The sequence below is a fragment of the Magallana gigas genome, chromosome 8 (assembly GCF_963853765.1).
Source record: "Magallana gigas chromosome 8, xbMagGiga1.1, whole genome shotgun sequence".
NCBI classification, from domain to species: domain Eukaryota; kingdom Metazoa; phylum Mollusca; class Bivalvia; order Ostreida; family Ostreidae; genus Magallana; species Magallana gigas.
Genome location: NC_088860.1, coordinates 7,120,202 through 7,139,977, shown reverse-complemented (window position 1 = coordinate 7,139,977; position 19,776 = coordinate 7,120,202). Strand labels below are relative to the sequence as shown.

Below are 19,776 nucleotides of genomic sequence, written 5' to 3'. Positions count from 1 at the left end.
CGAGTTAATGTATACTTGAAATTATGTGCTTGGTGGGTTTTCATACGTACTCGAATATGGCACTCTAAGCTCGCTCGCTAGTTGTGATTTGATGTAAAATGGCATATGATATGGAATGCAGTGATTCAGGCTGACAGATGGTTGTTAATTTGTGTTTAATATGTGTAAAAAAAAAAAAAGCTATCAAAATGTCTGCACATGCGCTTTAAACCCCTGTCACACCGGAGCTGCGTCCTCACGGCGATCCCGCTGCGTCCTTAATTAAATAATGTCAAACGCCAAGGTAAACGCAGTAGAGTCTCCTACAGCGCCGTAACAACGCAACGGCATCTTCGTCCGTCGCGGTGGGATCGCCTTGAACATTTTAGAACGCCATGCAACGGCGCGCACTTTGAACATGCACAAAGTACGCGCCGTGGCTCGGCGTTCGATAAACACGCCGTAGAAGCGTAGTGAGGTCGCCGAGACAGCGCCGTAAGATCTCCAACAACGCCACGAGAGTTCTGTCGGCGCGCTCAAGGAACGCAGCTAATCGCAGTGTAGACGCAGTGATAAGTCAATTGCGCTTGCACGGAGACCTCACGGAGTCCTTTGGGGTCTCACTGCGTCTCTATCGCGCTCTCACTGCGCATCCACAGCGTTTGAACAAGTTGTTTTCCATTTGGCTGCGTTCACACAGCGACCCCAAAGAGCTGTTGCTGCGTTCATCGCGCTCTCGTGACGTTTCTTCTGCGTTTATACCGCGCTCACACGGCGTTTCTAGTGCGTTGTCATCAAGACCACAAAAACTCGAAAAATGGCTGTGGTACAATAGCAAGCGATGTAATAATTATCAAACTGGATGTAGATGACTATGTAAAAAGTAGCATTTGCTAATATTCCAAGACCTATCAATGGACGTAGATGGAATTCATGCCATTTGGTTCTGATGTTTTCACATCTTTTTTATGTTTTCTAACAACTAATAACGGATCTTTTTTGTACATGTTTACCTGACTACTAAGAGTTTAATCCTAGTCATTCACAAATTGTTTAGAAGTAACTATGTTTCAATTACAATGTAGATTTCATAAAATCAACACATTTTTTTAATCATTTATATACTAGTTGTAAATTCTTATTTGTTTCCCATACGATTGTACAAATTAATATTAACCTACCAAGAAGTAAAGTACGTCTTGTAAGCGCAGTCAACGCGCAGAGCACACCGTGGACGCGCAGTAAAAACTCCTAGCACATCATGAGCGCTCGGCGGAGACTCAGCGAGAGTGCAGTTAATCGCTCCGTAGAACTCCGTGGAAACGCAGTTACACGCTGTGGGAGCTCCGTAAGAACGCTTCGGTCGCCGTCAGGACACCGTGACATCTCCACTGGTAAAATTTTCAAATAAAACTGTACTTTTTTCTGAATTTTCCTTGCGATCCTACGGCGATTCCATGAGTTTTACAACGCCGTGAAGACGCCGTGGAGACGCACCTTGGTGTGACAGGGCCTTAACCCAATAAAGAGGTAAAGAAAGCATTTGGCAATACACAGTTGGCAGTAAGCAGTTGGCAGCTGACAGTTGGCTGTCGTATGTGGAATTCCATAATTATTTGTGAAATAGTCTTTACAATATTGCAATTTTTACTGCAGTTTACATAAAGTAAAAAAAAGTTTCATTCATATTCAAATAAACCGTGAAAGAAGGGAAAATAAAAATCCTTCATATAACAAGATACTGACGTATTGTATAGGAGTATAGTTGTCATATTTACGAGTTACATTTACATAAATTATTTTGAGATACAAGATATTATAAAAGAAAATTCTGTTTATTGCCGATAAAAGAGTAGACTCGATATTGATCATGAATTATGCTTACATTGACAATTTTCCCCTACTACAATGCAAGTGCATCACCCAGAATCAATGATGAAACCAAAATTATGAAAAATTTACTCCATTGATAGGCAATATAACTATGCTGAAGTTAGCAGCCACTTACATCAGCCCATCAATAGTTTGTGGGAGCATTGACAACTTCGGAGGCAGTAAAGATCGTGTGATCAAGATCAAGGGAGGTATAAACCCCTCGGAATTACCTCGTGGTACATGTACCCGTACAGCCCAAATGTGGGGGCAGGCTATAAAAGCCTTATAGGTCTCTTGCATTGCCCTGTAATTTGTTTGATGTACACTATAAAGAAAAGGGAGATAACGGCCCACCATTCACCACAATATCTTTGTGAAGAGTTAAAAAAGACAAATTTCTAGTGAGCTAAATTAACAATTTTAGATATGATGGAAGCCCTCAGACCCTTGTTATTAAATTTTAAGAAACTTCCTCTTCTTAACGCGTGTGTTTCTAAGTTCATGTGATCAAAATCAAGGGGATATAAACCTTCAAAATGAGACCTTAACCCCTTATCAAAGCTTTTAGAAATAATCACTTAATATTTTCGATCAGTGTTTAATATCTATTTAAGATTTATTAGAGTCAAGTACTCATCACAAATACAACATTACAAAAAATGTTTAGAATATCAACGTATATTAATTACATGTACATGTTCGTAGAAGAAAACAAAACTAACGTAAAATGTTTTTTATGGTGTAATATCCCTCCGCTATTAATTTTACCAAATATTTTTTTTTAAATAAAACTTGTTTTGATTTTCATCTGTACTGGTACATATAATTAAGGTATATTTGGAAGAAAAAAACAACAACAATGCATTGGAGGATGGGAGGGGGGGGGGGTATAGATATTACCTCAAATTTGATCAATATGATTAGTATAAACTTGTACTTTTTGGTAAAACATTTCTAACTTTTTTCGCCCCCCCCCCGAAAAGTTGGGGTTCAGTTTGTTCCGTTTAAGTTTCATCTTTTAATATCTTAATTAAAATGAATGTCGCCTTCTAGCATAAATTGGGACCCAGTACGTACCACCTCCCTTGTTGCTTGTTGTCCTTAATAATTATGAGTTATCAGAAACAAAGTGGGAATATTTTTTACAGAAGTTAAATCTCTTATCAGAGGGACATTCATCCTTAAAAATCCTTTTCCCCCAGCAAGAAAATATATATATCATTCTTTGTTTGACAATTCATTCACCAATGAATATTGCTTAATTATATTATTACAAAAATTATTCTTTCTTGATTAATGTTCTTTAATTATCACACACACTTTAATTCCTCAATGTATATAGATTTGATTTTCATTTGTTTTCTTTTTTCATTACGGAATGACTTTGCAACAGTAGCACCACCAGCACAGATTTCTAAACACACACGTGCAGACCTGGCAATTTGTTGCCGATGCAATTGTAAAATCGCGATATATAAATTAAGCAAGCTGTGCATACATTTTGTAAATGAAATATTGTCTTTAAATAAAAAAGCTATATAATATGTTGTTAAGAATAAATCATGGTAAAGAATTCAAGTATAGTTCAGCAAATTTCTACACAAGTGTTATTTCCCGCCATATGTCGACGGGAGAAGAGGCGTAACTGTTAACAATCAATTTGTGGTTTATGTGTGTGTTTGCTACGGATATGAAAAACTATATACAGCGATTTCTTTACAAGTTCGGTGTTGATAACTTCCAAATCAACTGAAAAAAGTAAAAATTCCAGTAATTTCAAAGTCAGATACCGTGTCGGTATACTGGGTAACCAATATTTATTTTTGTTTACAGCGGGGGTCATTTTTTTCATTACATCGGCTTCGTGTAATAATGCAACCTAGAGGACGCAATACCTCATCCGTTGCATGCATGGAGCCGTGGTTTTATGAGCACCACGCGGTGTTGTCATATTCACCCAAACATATCGTATGTTCCCACAGTATTTTTTATTCAGTAGAGGTCCTATCGTATGAGCTGTACTATGTACTTTTTCAGTGCCAGCAGTTTTATTTACACGTGTGTTATGCTCCGGGTTAATAAAATTAGGAAATATAAGTTCTGTAAATGCTCCATGAAGCCAAAGTCATTTTTCTAACTCCCTTTTTAATAAAAAAAAAAAACTTTTGTGAAGGAAACTTGTAATAATAATTTTAAGATACGGGGCAACTGCCCCCCCCCCCCCCATATTTTTTATTTACTTGTCAAATTGAGGGGTAGGTTGAATCCCGCAATAATTTCATTAACGATAATCGAGTAATGTAATTTAAAAAATGTCATTTTTAAACATAATGAAAAAAGTATCGGCATATAATGTTACAAGATTAGCATGTAATGTTGAAGTTTCAGCATGAATTGTTGAAGTATCAGCATTTAATGTTAAAGTATCATCATGTAAAGACAATGTATCAGCATTTAATGTTGAAGTATCATCATATAATGTTTAAGTATCAGCATGTAATGTTGAAGTATCATCATATAATGTTAAAGTATCATCATGTAAAGACAATGTATCACCATGTAATGTTGAAGTATCATAATATAATGTTAAAGTATCATCATGTAAAGACAATGTATCAGCATGTAATGTTAAAGTATCATCATATAATGTTAAAGTATCATCATGTAAAGACAATGCATCAGCATGTAATGTTAAAGTATCAACATAAAATGAAGATCATCCACATAAAGCAGTTGAGGCGTTCCATACTAACGGAAGATCTTATCAAAATATATGTTTATGCATGCATGTCGAGTAATTCACCAAACATACGCCGTAATCAAAAAGTTACGGTCGGTTGCTTTTCGATCGACTGAGGCATCTTGGTTGCATAGACTAATTTGAATAGGGGTATTTATACCTCAGTGGCAGTTGAAAAGCAATCGAAACTAATGCGACGACCAAATGCTTCAATGAATTCATGTCAGCTTTCATATACAATCTGTTAATAAAAATTAATTACGATCAGATACATGTAATACCTCATCTTGGCGAGTTCTTTAATTTTTGACTGAAAGCGCGGCTTATGTATTTTTTCTGCAATGTCGCCACCTTCATAGACCGCATGAATCAACAAAGAAAGCATTTTATTGTTTAAATAACAACGCTGTTCACGAAAGTTTGGTTATGCTTCTCGGGGAAAATTGAGTGACAAGATTTTTCACAAAAACTCAAAACTAATCTGAAAGATGCCTTCCGAAGTTCTGCATTTCAAACATATACAAGAGTACCCTAATCAATATAGCTAGAGATACATGTACATATCAACCACATTTTCAATTAGCAGTTTATATACAGTGATATGTCAGCGCCGAGAAATTTTTGTGAAACAAAGAAACAGGTATGGCACATTTTACAAATTTGAATTGTAAATTCGACAAATCTTAATTAAGTTCTATCTTTTGCTACACCTAGGGGAATCTTTGTGAAATGGGCCAGGATTGCATGTTTGAACACATTCTAAACTCCATTGTAAATGACTGATTTCTTTAAAAAAAATCGAGAACTAAAATATAAAATTTTACACCTGAAGTGTTTCCTGTCTACTGGAGCGCATAACCTATATTTTAATCTTTTACTAGACTTTGATATGACCCGTGAGTGCACGGGTTGGAGTTGGATATGATATCGGACATTTACGAAATTGATACATCAACACACCGTATTGCTGACATTTACATAACCAAGCTTTAAATTTCACTAAACTCTGCTTAGTTAGAATAATCTACCAATTTTGGAGAAAATTAATGAAGCTGCATTGACAATAACAGTTAAATTATTCATAACAAACCATTTTAGGGCTGTAAATACCTTTCATCTAAAAATTTAATTAATATTAATGAAGAATTCAACACTTTTTCACCAACGTTTTTTACTCGCTTCGAATTTACACATCATGTTGATATTTGGAACTCTCGGGATTTTTTCGTATTAATACAATGAGTTAAAGTTATTTCCTTTCATGAACAGAATATATGACAAATTTTTAAATGAAAATTTATATGTATTTGTAATAACGTTTCTGAGTTTATCCCTGCAAATGTGATATTGTGGAAACATAAACTAAAGAGCCTTCCGTGATTAGCATGAATTTAATGGGCGTCAGAAAATTAAAATTGATTTCCGGATTTTTAAAAGGAATTTTCGTTGATTATTAATTAGTGAGGCTTGATTGAGAAAAAATAAAAACATATTGGTAATATTCAAGTACATGTACCAATGATGTTTAAAGTATTTAAAACAAAAGACAGTACTCTTCCGATTTTTCGGTATTAAAGCCCAACAATTCGACTCTTTTTAAAGCGCTAAGCATAGCTCAGCGCTTTATTGTCGTTAGACTTCTACTTCCGGTGCAAGGAATAACCGCCCCCTATGAGCAGAAGTTTACATCATTTAAACTGGTGAGGGAACCAGTTTCAGGAGCTGCACGGGCTAGTACGGGCTACTGTGAATTTGATGTACAGGGCTTACATACATCATTGCAGGGGCTGCCACGCAGTGATGAGGAAATATATTGCGTATACAGAAAATAAAATGTTATATACATATATCTTTTACAAACAGAAGCTAGGTTAGCGCTTTTCAGTACTATCAGTACTTTGATTTTTAATACAGTAGTATAGATAGAAATCTTTGCATTTAAGGCATATTTTTGGTGTACTTTTTTTTTATTGACAAAGGATTTACATAATGTGATGTAAATGTAGTTTAATAAGTAGGTTAGGCATTGATAATATTTTTCTGAATCATCGCAACGTTGTCTAGGTTTTTCGGGGTTTTTTTTTCAATTGATATTTTATCTATTGGAACGCCTCATCACGCTTATTTATATTTATTTGTTTACATAACTAGTTCTATAATTTTAAAATTATCATTAGATTTAATAAATCTTTTTAACATTTTAGCAATTTTTTTTTTATGTACGCGTATACCTGATTGTGTCATTAAAACGCAGAAGAGAAAAAAGACAAAGAGTGAATATATATTTTGTATGAACTTATTTAGAGTATACTTTGAAATTATGATTTGACAGATGTTGAATAAATAAAATGATCCAATTCGTCTCTTGAATGTGCGATTTTAGTTTTTTTTGGTAGAACTGGCCAGAACGTGTTAATCGAGAACGGGAGTTGACAAATTCACGTCATGGCGGACAGTGAAGGACGAGTTCATCATGCATCGCTGGCAGATAACTTGGATCGGCCATCTTGGTTTATGATGCAACAAAGTTTTAAAATAGATAAAAAGGAAACAATTTATTCTCAATCAGCTGCATAAAATATGTCATAGAATAGATTAAGGAAAGCAATTAAGAGAATTTTGGACACAGTACATACAAAAAAAATGTGATCCTTCACCTGTTGTTCTATAGACTTTTTGAAATCATAAGTCAGTTGGAGTTTTATGAGGTAATTATATTTAGCGCAATTATCGTATAGTGGTATAAAATCAATCTACAATTTCTTAATCTAATCATAAGCATATGTTAATACATCCTTTCGGGTAACAGTTCATACGTGACTTATTAACGAAGTTCATTGTTAAAGGTTAATTAGAGTCTTGCATCCGTTGACCGCTTTCCAAAGTCCAACCATCATCGAGAGTTTTACTCTTCTTTGTCATTCCGCTGACACCACGAATTCAAACTACGTCAGTTGTCCTTTTCGGTCAATGACCTTTAACATTGTTCACTATACATTTATCTCGTATCGAGTGCACAGCAAGATAATGACTAATTAAGGTAAAGCAGAATACAATCATATAAATATTTATATCATATATATGGCTGGTTACAAGATTAGAAGTGGAGTTGTTCCGACAGTTGGCATTTTGACATCATTGGATTGAGCAAATCTACAGTTGTTGTATTTCGCAATATTCTAAGAATCATAATAAATAATCTGTAAAAAAATAATTGATTTATGCAGTTATGGGCATTGTGTTAAACGGACATAAGTGTTTTATAAATAGTTTCATAAACTATAATAGATATATAACCAATATATTCTTTGTTCACTACAGATCATTAGAAAGATATAAAAATATAAATTTCATGTAGAAAAAAACCCTATGGCACATATATTAGTAAAACCAGACAAAGGAATGTTACGCATTAAATACTAAGTGCAATAACATAGCGGTTTTGCAAATTTGTTCTCAATACACCAAGATTGGTTGCCATATTTATTCACTCTATTGACTCTCCCTATGACGTCATATGACCCCTTTTTGTTTGTGCTCACTGTAGCTTCAAACAGCGCATGTCCTGGAACGGTCTCAAACACACTCAAAAACTTTTTGTCCTCCGTATCAGATCTAAAAATGTTCCTGAAAGTGAATTCTTCATTTTCTTTACGACGTTGGAGATTCGAATTTACCAAAAAGAAGTCTTTGATAAGCGAAATTTGTAATTTGGCACATTTGTCTCCCTGTTTTGATAATACTTGATTAATATATGACACGAGGAATTGAGCTACATCTTTTGACACTGTACTTCCGGCGTCCATTTGATCGTAAGAATTACAAACACAGTAATCACCAGGAATTGCTGCATCGTCACACGACCTCTTTTCCGGAATCTCTCGGAAGAAACTGATGCCACGTGGAAGCTTTTCATTCTCATTCAAGGCAGTTTTACTACGAAGAAAATCACTCCGTAAGATGTCCACTAATGTCTCATGAGCATCATAAACCGTGGACAAACGTTTTGTGTTTGTTTCGAGATTTCGAGATATGTGAGGGTATCTGGCTGTCATATGTGGAGGTACTACAATGGCAAATAATGGCATGCGATTTTCAGTTCTTCCAGCAAGCGTATTTTTAATAGATTTCCGCATGATACCATGATCACTCATTACTATCAAAAGAGAATTATCAAGTCTTCCCGAGTCTTTCATCCATTTAAAAAATAGCATGAAGTCACGATCGGCTAACTGAACGATGTTGTCAAACTCATGAGTGAGTTCATTTAACCACCCTAACGAAAATTTGCGTTTGTTCCCATAGAATTCAATAAATTGTTTATAATAATTCATGTAGAAATGGTGCTTTGGTGTGTTTTTTATGCACAAAGCTGAATGCTTGCCAAGGCGTATGTTGATATTTTCCCACCCTAAATATCCCCAATCAATGTCTGGCAACTGAAATTTTTTGAGTGCCAAGTAAAATGGCCTCAGGTAGTGCATACAAGGTTGTTCTTTAAAGCCTTTCCAATAGGAAAATGATCCCATTTCTGGCATGTCTTCTGCAAACATAGTAGCATAGCCAGAGTCACTGAAGTTATTCCATAAGAACGGATACGGATCAAGTTGCTCAACGTAAGGCGGCAATTCTTTTGAATAACAAACTTTTCCTGTCAATAAACTAATTAGATTTGGAAAAGTGTTTACTCCAACTTTTGTGTATCCTTTCATGATAAAGCCTCTCAAATCTTCTTCGATATAGCGAAGCGTTATTGGAATAGTTCTTTGTGCTGCTAATCTAGAAAGCGAATCAATACCAAAAATATACACATTTAAATGTTCATTGGATTCATTGAGTAGTTTATATTGTTGTAATCGAGATTTATAATCAATTGTGTGGTGTAATTTTTTATACACTTGTTCGTTCTTTTTATTTCTACATTCCATAAGAAAAAAATCTGCACCAATGTAGGCGGACTTTTCGATTCTCACTTCTGCTTCTTTTTGAACATCATAGTCACCAACCCGTTTCACAATAGAATAAGCACAGGAAACCCCCTGGTGTCCAGAATCGGAAATAGCGCTTTGGTTAATCTGCAAAATCCCTTCGTGGTCTATGAATACAAAATCAGACGATTGCTCACATTTAACGGGGTTAAGGCGGTGAAAAAAACTTGTGATGGACTTGTCATGTGAATCTAAATTTGGTATCTCGCATTTTTTGTCAGTGTATTCATTGACAAATATATAGTCCACTTCTTTAAACAAAATAGCATGGGCCCAATGTAAGATATATATTCCAAAGAATAGAATGAAAACCTTTTTGTAACGGAATCCAAGAACTTGGATTTTTGTCCAAACTGCACGACTGTAAAACTTCATGCTGTAAAAGAAAGCAAATATTCCGATTTTTGAAGGTTTTCAGATCTTTAAAAATATCTCCAAAACTTAGAGTTTTAATCGTCATTATTAGTAACTTTCAAAATATCGATCGTAATGGAAAATTGTCAAAATAACGAAAAATTTAACCCGAGTGTCTTTGTTTTATAAGAAATATTAACTATATTCATATTCAAATATTATTCAAATAATACAGGCTTAACCAATAACACAGCTTGCGATGAAACAACTGCCTGATGAATTAGGCAAGAGACCCATGGGCCATATCGCTCACCTGAGCAGCAATACCCATAATAAAATCAGCTTTACGGAATAATTGATAACACCTCTGGATAATATTGTAAAAGAGATCCCGTAAAAAGGATTTTAAAAATCTATACTGGATATTTCCTCATAAGTGGATGATTTCATTGTCGTATCACATATTTAGTATTGCAGCTCAAAAAGATCTGGAACAACTGTTCATATAATTATATTTATATCCACATAGTATGATCATTTTTTTCGGAAATTGATTGTGATTCATAGCTCTGTAGAAACTGACAAGACTGAAATCTAAACGACTCGTTTATCGATTGGTCAAACTTTTATCGACCTAAGAAAAATCATGGACTGTACGACATAATCCTAATGATGCCTAACTCAAATTCCCATTGTTCCAAGTCGATTTGGCTGTTTCATTTATCTTAAGTACTGATGTACAATAACAATAATTTAGTTAACTTAACTTACTTTTATCACTTATTTATAAAAAAAAATTTCAAAGAAAGATGTAAATATAAACAGTAAAATGACAATCTTTAGCGATTTATGCGGGTTTTGATGGTGGCGACACCGCAGAAAAAATACATAACCCGCGTTAGCATATTAACCACCAAAAGAAGCATTTTTGATTAAATAAGCCTACATCAATCTTTGAACACCTTTTCCTAGGGGCCAGAGTCTTAAAAAATTCAGAATCAGCAAATTTTAAGATGCTTGCGCATAAGTAATACAATACACAAGTATAATAACATTTGAGTTTTTGGTAAAATTCAAATTTTTTACCTGTGTAAAAATTTACCACCCCAACCCATGGGCCTCATCCTATCCCCGACAACCATGATTTCTACATGCACATAACCTGGGGATGCTTTCACAAAAGTTACAGCTTTTTTGATCAATTGGGTTTTATAAAAAAAAAAAAAAATTATATTTCTTCACTAAATATTCGACCTCCATAAGATTGTGGCCCTAGTCTTTTGCCATGGATCATGATTTGAACAAACTTGAATTTTAACTACCTGAGGATGCTTCCACACAAGTTCTGGAAAAGAAGTCGAAATTTGAAACGTTTACAGACGGACAGACAGAAAGACGAACGCCGAATAAAATGCATCATGTAACATATTCTAATTTTTATATTCATTAACAGAGCTATTGTCATATGTTATGGTCGCGTCCATCACATTAGTGCTGTGGCTGCAGTTGATAAAGACTGCCTAATACATATTTTGATTTATTGCAGAACCATCTGACTGGTTCAGAATTAATACCAATATGCATATTTAAACTAAAAACGACCGTACAGAATGTCTGACATAAATCATTCAGGGTACTTTTTTTTATTGTGTGAGAAATGAACGGAGAAACCAGGCTAAAACCATTGCTCTTGCCTTAGATCATGCCATGTACATGTATCTCTATATCTTGCAGAAGGTAATTCGTACTCTAATATTGAGTGCACTGCATTGTACTGCTAGCTTAGTTGTAATTGAGGAATAAAGAATCATTCTTTGAGTATTATAAGGTAATAATTGCGGTCATGGCGTGGTCGGGCTTTATGATATATTTGAACACGCTCCGACCGAAATTATCATCTCAAGATATTCAAAGAATGCTTCATTGTTACTTATATTCATATTTTTTCTAATTTGTACACTTTAAAACAATATTTTAAACCACTTTATTTTTCATTAGCACATGCTATGTACTACTACTCGGTGCAGCCAATGCCGTTTTTTGGTTATGCTACAAGACACGTCCTTTTTGTGTCACTCATCTTTTCTGAAACTATTGGGCTATAGGCCTCAATATTGATTTGTAAATACATGATCGATCATGTAAATATTAACTCATATATAGCTAAAATAATGACATTTATGAAAATTGTTTTTTGTATGTTAGAGAAAGCTTAAACAGTGATTCATTCCGAGTTTAGGACTCTTCAATACATGTACTTAATCAGGGGCGTAGCTTCCATTGTGGCAATGAGGCAACTGCCTCACTACACTTTTTTTGACCATCAATGAGATTTTTCCTCCCACATAGTAGAAATTCTATTCTACAGCAACGCTATTATGTTGGCGGATTCTTGACTTTTATCCCAATTTGTATGTCATATTCCGCATTTTACTCCCCATGCCAGTTGGTTCAGTCTTATGCAAGAGATCTTTATCCGCAATGAGGCGCTTGAAACATTGGGGAAGGTCAACAATCACCGAGGACCGTCTGGTTGGCCTTGCCTTACTTTTTGTTCACAGGCACCGAATGGTTTCAGTTGACAATATTGTCACAAAATTTGCTAACTCCAAAAAACGCCAAATTGGCTCATTAAAATTTTGAAGTAAAACAACAATTTAAATAAAAATGATCATTCACCTAAATATGTTAGAGGTTTTATTTTATTAAATACTTACGTATACACATTTTTGAATTATATATTATTATGAAATTATATATATTATAATTTCTTATAATTCAAAAATTTGTATAAGACATTACTGTGAATAGATGCTGGTCTGAAATGTAAAATAACAAAACTTCGTTCAGAACAATGAGTTTTTTCACATTCTAAAACTCCCAAATTCATTTTTCGTAAGGGGGCTTCGCCCCCCCCCCCCTGAACCTCCCACCCCCAGACCCCCTGCCGCAATAAATTTGCCTCACTAGAATATTATCTCAAGCTACGCCCCTGTTAATACGTACGTTAAATACGTGATTCTGGTTCAGGGTAAACTCATATTTGAAATCTTAAAGAAAAGTGTTTTGGTACACTAACAATTGAAAATTCTTTTTTTCTTAAAAAATGTTTACTGCTTCAATGGAAGTACCAAAAAGAAAAACAACGTGAATGACGGGCCCTGGTAACAATTTTAAAGCACAAAGTGGTCTTCTGGCTGGGCGATCGTGGTCGTTTAGGACCATTACAATCTCTTAAACAAAGTACTGAAAGTATTGATAGACGGAGGCATCATTTCGAAGGAGATTACACTAATGAAAATTTATATGATTTTTTTTATTTAAGGAAAAACAGCGCGCTTACCGCTTATCATGTTAGAATATTCGCGAAGCGGTTTAGTATTATGGTAATTTAAGGTCGCGATGGTATTTTCCAGGTTGACATCAGAGTTAGGTAGATAATATTAAAATAATTAGTGTTGTTCTCTTATTTTAACCTTATAAGCTTGTACTACCTAAAGGTGTTAATTCGTTACAAAAAAGGAAGGAGGAAATTTTCTTGTGTATATTTAGTTTAAGTCGATATTATTTCCTGTGTATAGTGATTTGCAAATCCAAGGTAGAAAACGGCATTTTTTTTAGAGGTTTCCACACCTGTTCAAGACAAAAGATAACCTCTAAATTGCAAACTACTTTGTCTAACTGTACAACCCCCCCCCCCTCCTTTTCTATCTTGCAGAAGGGGTTTCTTGATTATTGAGTGTCAGCGATCCAGATATTCTCTTACTATGATCGTAATGAGAGAGAGAGAGAGAGAGAGAGAGAGAGAGACAGAGAGAGAGAGAGAGAGAGAGAGAGAGAGAGAGAGAGAGAGAGAGAGAGAGAGATTGTTTTAGGCGCAATTTTACGTACATTCATTTGAAATATACTAATATTATATATTCATAAAATTAAAATCCACAAAAGAATATAGTACATTGTGATTAAACCAGCATGCAGTTTCAGTCCAAGTCCACGTGTTACCCCTGTTAATCAAATCAAAGCGCGAGGTGCACCACGTGTTCCTTTCAAGATCAGGGGAAAAAGTTTCGTTCTAATAGTTTTCATTTCAAGTAAGGAGAACAGAAGTATGCCTAACAATAAAGTATTCTACACTGTTTGTGATGTTTGATTTCAAGTAAAGAGAAAGGAAGCATGCCTATCAATGAAGTATTCTACACTGTTTGTGATGTTTGATTTCAAGTAAAGAGAAAGGAAGCATGCCTAACAATAAAGTATTCTACACTGTTTGTGATGTTTGATTTCAAGTAAAGAGAAAGGAAGCATGCCTATCAATGAAGTATTCTACACTGTTTGTGATGTTTGATTTCAAGTAAAGAGAAAGGAAGCATGCCTATCAATGAAGTATTCTACACTGTTTGTGATGTTTGATTTCAAGTAAAGAGAAAGGAAGCATGCCTATCAATGAAGTATTCTACACTGTTTGTGATGTTTGATTTCAAGTAAAGAGAAAGAAAGCATGCCTAACAATAAAGTATTCTACACTGTTTGTGATGTTTGATTTCAAGTAAAGAGAAAGGAAGCATGCCTATCAATGAAGTATTCTACACTGTTTGTGATGTTTTGATTTCTAGCAAAGAGAAAAAAGTATGTGTAACAATGAAGTACATGTATTCTACACTGTTTGTGATGTTTGATTTCAAGTAAAGAGAATGGAATCAAACTTAACAATGAAGTATTATACACTGTGATGTTTGATTTAAAGATTGATATACTGCGTTTGTGAAGTTTAATTCGTATACTTCTTTTTTCTCAACAGAAATCTCTCTCTCTCTCTCTCTCTCTCTCTCTCTCTCTCTCTCTCTCTCTCTCTCTCTCTCGTTCGTTCGTTAAGACTATGGACACAATAAACACATGAACTTAATTTTGCTATTTATTTTGTATTTGCAGAGAACTCTCAAGTTCAGTTATATGGAACCAGTTTTAATGATATATAATATGGCTATTGTTTGTCATATAAAAGATTTTTTGTCAATTCAATCTTTATTTTTTTATCTTTATTTTTTTTTCACGCGCGTTACTCTTATCAGCTTGTAAAATACACCGACTTCCCAAATCACTTGCGGGGGGGGGGGGGGGGGGGGGGGGGGGTTGATTTAGCTATAAAGAGAGATACGTCTCCGCGGGAAATTAATTGATAATATGCGAACGATATAGGACAGAGACAAAGAAGCACACCATGTTTATTCATTGAATCTCATCACTATTCATTATTTCGTTCACCGTTAAGATGGTGCTTAAGGAATTCTCATTATCTGAAGTCACGGGCTAGACAATCACAGTATACGGAGGCTGTTAAACAGCCTCCGTCTAAAAAGAGTTCTGTATAAAGAGAAAAAAGAAATATAATCAAATGTATAATTGCTAGCCAGACTTGGGGTGAATTATATTGTAAAGTAATGTATTACATTACCATAACTTCATGAATTTGGGCATTAAATTACCATTACCATTACTTAAATTTCTTGAAGTAATGCATTACATTACCATTACATGAGTAAAGTAATGCATTACAATTACCATTACTTTGTGAAAAGTCGACAATAAGTTTTAAAAAATTTAAAGTAATTTAAAAGCTAAATAAAAAGTTTTTGCAAATGTTTGATATATAAAACACGCTTACGTGTATTAATAAACATATTTACAGGTTCATGTTAACTATCAGGTTCAAATTTAATGACTTATACAAGATTGCTGTGCCACTTTATGATCAGCAAAGTTTGAAAGGTTTCATCTTTTAACTGCATCCTGTCGGGTTTGAAAATCTAAGATATGAGTGTTCAGGCAATAAAAGAAAAAAATACATTAATCTTGTATTTTCTGTCAGTACAAACTATTTAATATACAACACTACAACACAGATGTTGAGAGAGAGAGAGAGAGAGAGAGAGAGAGAGAGAGAGAGAGAGAGAGAGAGAGAGAGAGAGAGAGAGAGAGAAAGAGAGAGAGAGAGAGAGAGAGAGAGAGAGAGAGAGTAAAATCATTATCAAATAGGTTATAATACTCATTACTGGAATTAATTTTTAAGCTTTCAGAGATCATGACTGGACAGTGCATTCGTTTTTTGCTTTAAAGGGTGTATGTCTGTTCTCTTTTCTAATGGAACACAGTTAAGAGAAGGGCGGGGATCAGGGTGTTTAGCACCTCTTAAAACAATGGATTGTTTTGATACTTAGATTATCCCGGGGGCATTGTGTGTTGTTAACACATTCTTCACAGTAAAGAATTCATTGAATGCCCAACTACATTGTAACTGGAGTAAATTTTTCAGTTCTTTATTAATTTTAAGCTATACAGCTTATTAGTCCAATAAATATAAACAATATACACGTACAGGTAGGTTAACAGGAGAATGTGGCAGAAGTGTACATATGATATCAACATCTAATTTGCATTCAGTAAATTTTGTCTTATTTTCAAACTTAAGTGAATAAATTTACCCAGATTACATAATTCCTTTACATTTTCAACATTAAAAAGTTGCAAAAGTTTACACATTGAAGGTTTTTTTCCAGAAATAAGGCTTAATGTATTTTTTGCGATAGCCTTCGTATTTGGGACATATTAAAACAAAATGAAATTCATATTCAATAGAATTTGAACATAAAAAAAACATTTTCTATTGTGTCTTTCAATATTATAAAATCGACCTGTTTCTATTGACAATTGATGCGAAGACAACCTGAATCTGATAAAAACAATTTTGATATTTGTTTGGAATAGTTTTCCTTAAATAAAATCGTAAATCATGGGTTGCAATTAAGTATTTGAAAAAAGAGCATTTACTAGAAAAGTTGAGAAAAGATATATACTGTGTAGCTTGGTCAAAAATGCGTTGTTTAACAACAATGAGATCTGCAGCTGTTATTTTTTGTTATTTCCACAATTCAAACATACCCAGATTGCATAAAAAATCTTTAACATGATACAACCAGTTTTTTGCATTATGTTTTTTCGACACAGTCATATAAAGTATAATAGCAATGTTGAATAATACAATCATTATGGTACAGTATTTTTTTCCAGAACTTAACTATGTTGAAAATTCTTTGGTACAGTAGAGGACAGCGTCCTAATCAGAATAAACTGCTACATTACAAGTTGATCTTTTAACTCCCAAGATATGTTTACAAAAATCAAGATGAAGTTTCTCAATATTAGGTGCTTTGAGTGAACCCCCATACCTCAGAAGCATAGTTAATGACACTGCCAACAAAGCAATCGAACATGATAGCAAAGTATTATGATTAAAAAACATGTTTCTAATATTTTGTTTCAATACAAATAATGCCTTCCTACCTAGCTCAGCAAGTTGTTTCTCGGCTTTAGAAAATTTATTATTGTAGTAAAAAAATAATGCCAAGATAAGCAAACTGATCTACAATTTCAAGTGGTTTACCATAGATATACCATTTTTCTTTTTTTTTTTTACCCTTCCACCTTTTTCAAATGATATAAAATTCTTAATAACAACGCGTTCAAAATGTTTTGAAATTGTGTTATTATAGCTAGTTATATTGACAATTTAAGAATGGATTTTTTTTAAATCATACAACTAAACTACCTTTATCTCAATAATTATTTTTCTTCTTTAAAACAATTTTTAATCAAATACAATTTCAATTATTCAATTCATCACAGTTTTAGAAATGAACCTGCATAGAAAAGCATAGTAATGCAAAGTAATGCCATGTAATGCCAGCATTACAGTAGATTTTGTAAAGTAATGCATTACATTACCATTACTTGTAATGCTAAATTTGTGGCATTACACATTACTAGCATTACTTTGAAAAAATGTAATGCATTGCATTACCATTACACTTAGCATTACCCCAAGCCTGTTACTAGCATTTTAAAGTTTTATCTTCATAGTCATTTTTAGATGAAAACAAAATATCTAAAACTTTTATTTTGATTCATGTCTTTGTTCACTTGTCAAAATATCAAAAGTACATTTGACTAAATGTGTGTAAATGAAATCAAGACGAAAATATATTTAAAAATGATATTTATTTTTTACTTTAAAGTGTACAATTTTTTCTTGATATGGAGTAACAAATAGGATTTTTAAAAGAGTAACTTTATCATCATTCATTTAAATCTAATTTCAATTTTTTAAACAGGAGCATTGCACAATTTAGGCTCGTAAACATAAAATTGTGTTTATAAGTTTGATTCTTTGAAGCAGATATCTATACTAGAAATCGTAAAATGAACAATTATGAGATGAAAATATGACATTGAACAGTCGATTTATTCCGAATGACTGTATTTAAATAAAAAGTAAAGAATAATTAATGTTTGTCGGGAGTACAATGTAAATATATAAAGACCAACCCATTTTCACCGTATTGTTTAGAGGCAAGTGCACTCAAGATAACTATAATAAGATATAATAAACAATCGTAAACTATGGTACAAGTAACTTTACCTTATATATCCCGGGTATACACATAACCAACAATGTTAACGTTATATGGGGTAACTACTACATTAGATTATCGAAGTTTATGGTTTTCCACCTGAGCTACGCTATGGTAAGTTATCCATTCTTTGCCCTACTTAATGACGGCCCATTAAATTTTCCGGGTGCAGAAATGAATAAATAATGTGCTCTTTTCTTTTGATCCTTGAAACATATCAGAAAATAAAATTGTGTATGAAACTAGAGTTGCAATACGTTTGCTGATTTTATGACACCCCCAGACATTGTGTTTGCTTGAGGATAAACATTAAAATGAGTTACGTATATACCACAGAACTGCTGTTATGGTTCTTATTTAATTAAAAAAAACACAACAATTTGGATAAACATTCTAATTTTAGCGAAGATTTATGACGTAATCCTTAAGCCTGAACTCTCTCCATGCGAGGAGGCACATAAGGCATTGACATTTGCTTTCCACATGTCGCGGTCTGAAGCTTCTCGGCGCGCTGTGTTCCAGGATCTCCACCCCGACTTATTTCTTTCTACCTATACCATCCGTCGCCATGTTGTCGTTGGGCGCTCCCTTTTCCTTCTTCCCTCAGGCGTCTAACCTAGAGCCACGGTACAGTCATTTGTTGGATCTTTTCTTAATACGAGGCCGTTCCATCTCCTTCTCACGATCCCTCCGCGGATGGTAGATGTTTCTGCCATCTCCTGTACATCTTTCCATGTTTCACTTCCATATAACAATACGGAGAGGACTATGATATTTCTGATGATGTTTGTACCCTTCTAAATGTTTTCTAGCCTCCTGAAGGATGCATTGGCCATCGCTATTCTCTTTCTGCTATCGGCTGTGCCTCCGCCGTCCTTGGTGCCATTGTCTACCACCTTAACTTCACAGTTTCCGACATTCAGACTGGCTTCACTCTTACTGTTGACCTTAAGCACTTTGCATTCCTTGGCATTAAGCTTCAAACCGACCTGAGCTGAGTTGTCTTCCTGCTTTGTTGTCTTGAACTGGAGATGCTTCATGATAGTAGATGACAGAAGAGCAATGTCGTCTGCGGAGTCGAGGTCTTCAAGCATGGTGTTAAAGTCTCATTGAATTCCGGTTCGTTCTTCTTTGACTGCTGCATCACCAAGTCTATTATCAAAAAGCAACAAGAATCCTGACATGTACCAGCATTGCTTTACACCGATCAAAACAGGGAAAGGGACTGTGGTCTCATTGTCTTCAACCACAGAGCATTGGAAGCCTTCGTATAGTACTAATCCATTTGGATCAGTTTATTTGTATACCGTTCTTTCTCATGAAAATCCAAAACTGTCTCTCTGCACTGAGTCGAACGCCTTCTCGAAATCAACAA

The 19,776-nt window shown here is 34.3% G+C and overlaps 1 protein-coding gene across 14 annotated transcripts in view; it reads right to left on the bottom strand.

The window, feature by feature from the left end:
* Positions 1-7,130: 7,130 nt before the first annotated feature.
* Positions 7,131-19,776, bottom strand: part of LOC105343249 (uncharacterized) — a 54,111-nt gene continuing 41,465 nt past the window's right edge. For 11 of the 14 annotated variants that reach the window (XM_066069891.1, XM_034474159.2, XM_066069890.1 and 8 more), the window contains one exon: positions 7,131-9,958. In XM_066069891.1, coding sequence (XP_065925963.1) covers positions 8,014-9,957 — 1,944 coding nt within the window. In that variant the 5' untranslated portion in view covers position 9,958 and the 3' untranslated portion in view covers positions 7,131-8,013. The remainder of the gene's footprint in view (positions 9,959-19,776) is intronic. The other 3 variants (XR_010708789.1, XR_004602403.2, XR_004602402.2) reach the window with 1 other exon arrangement.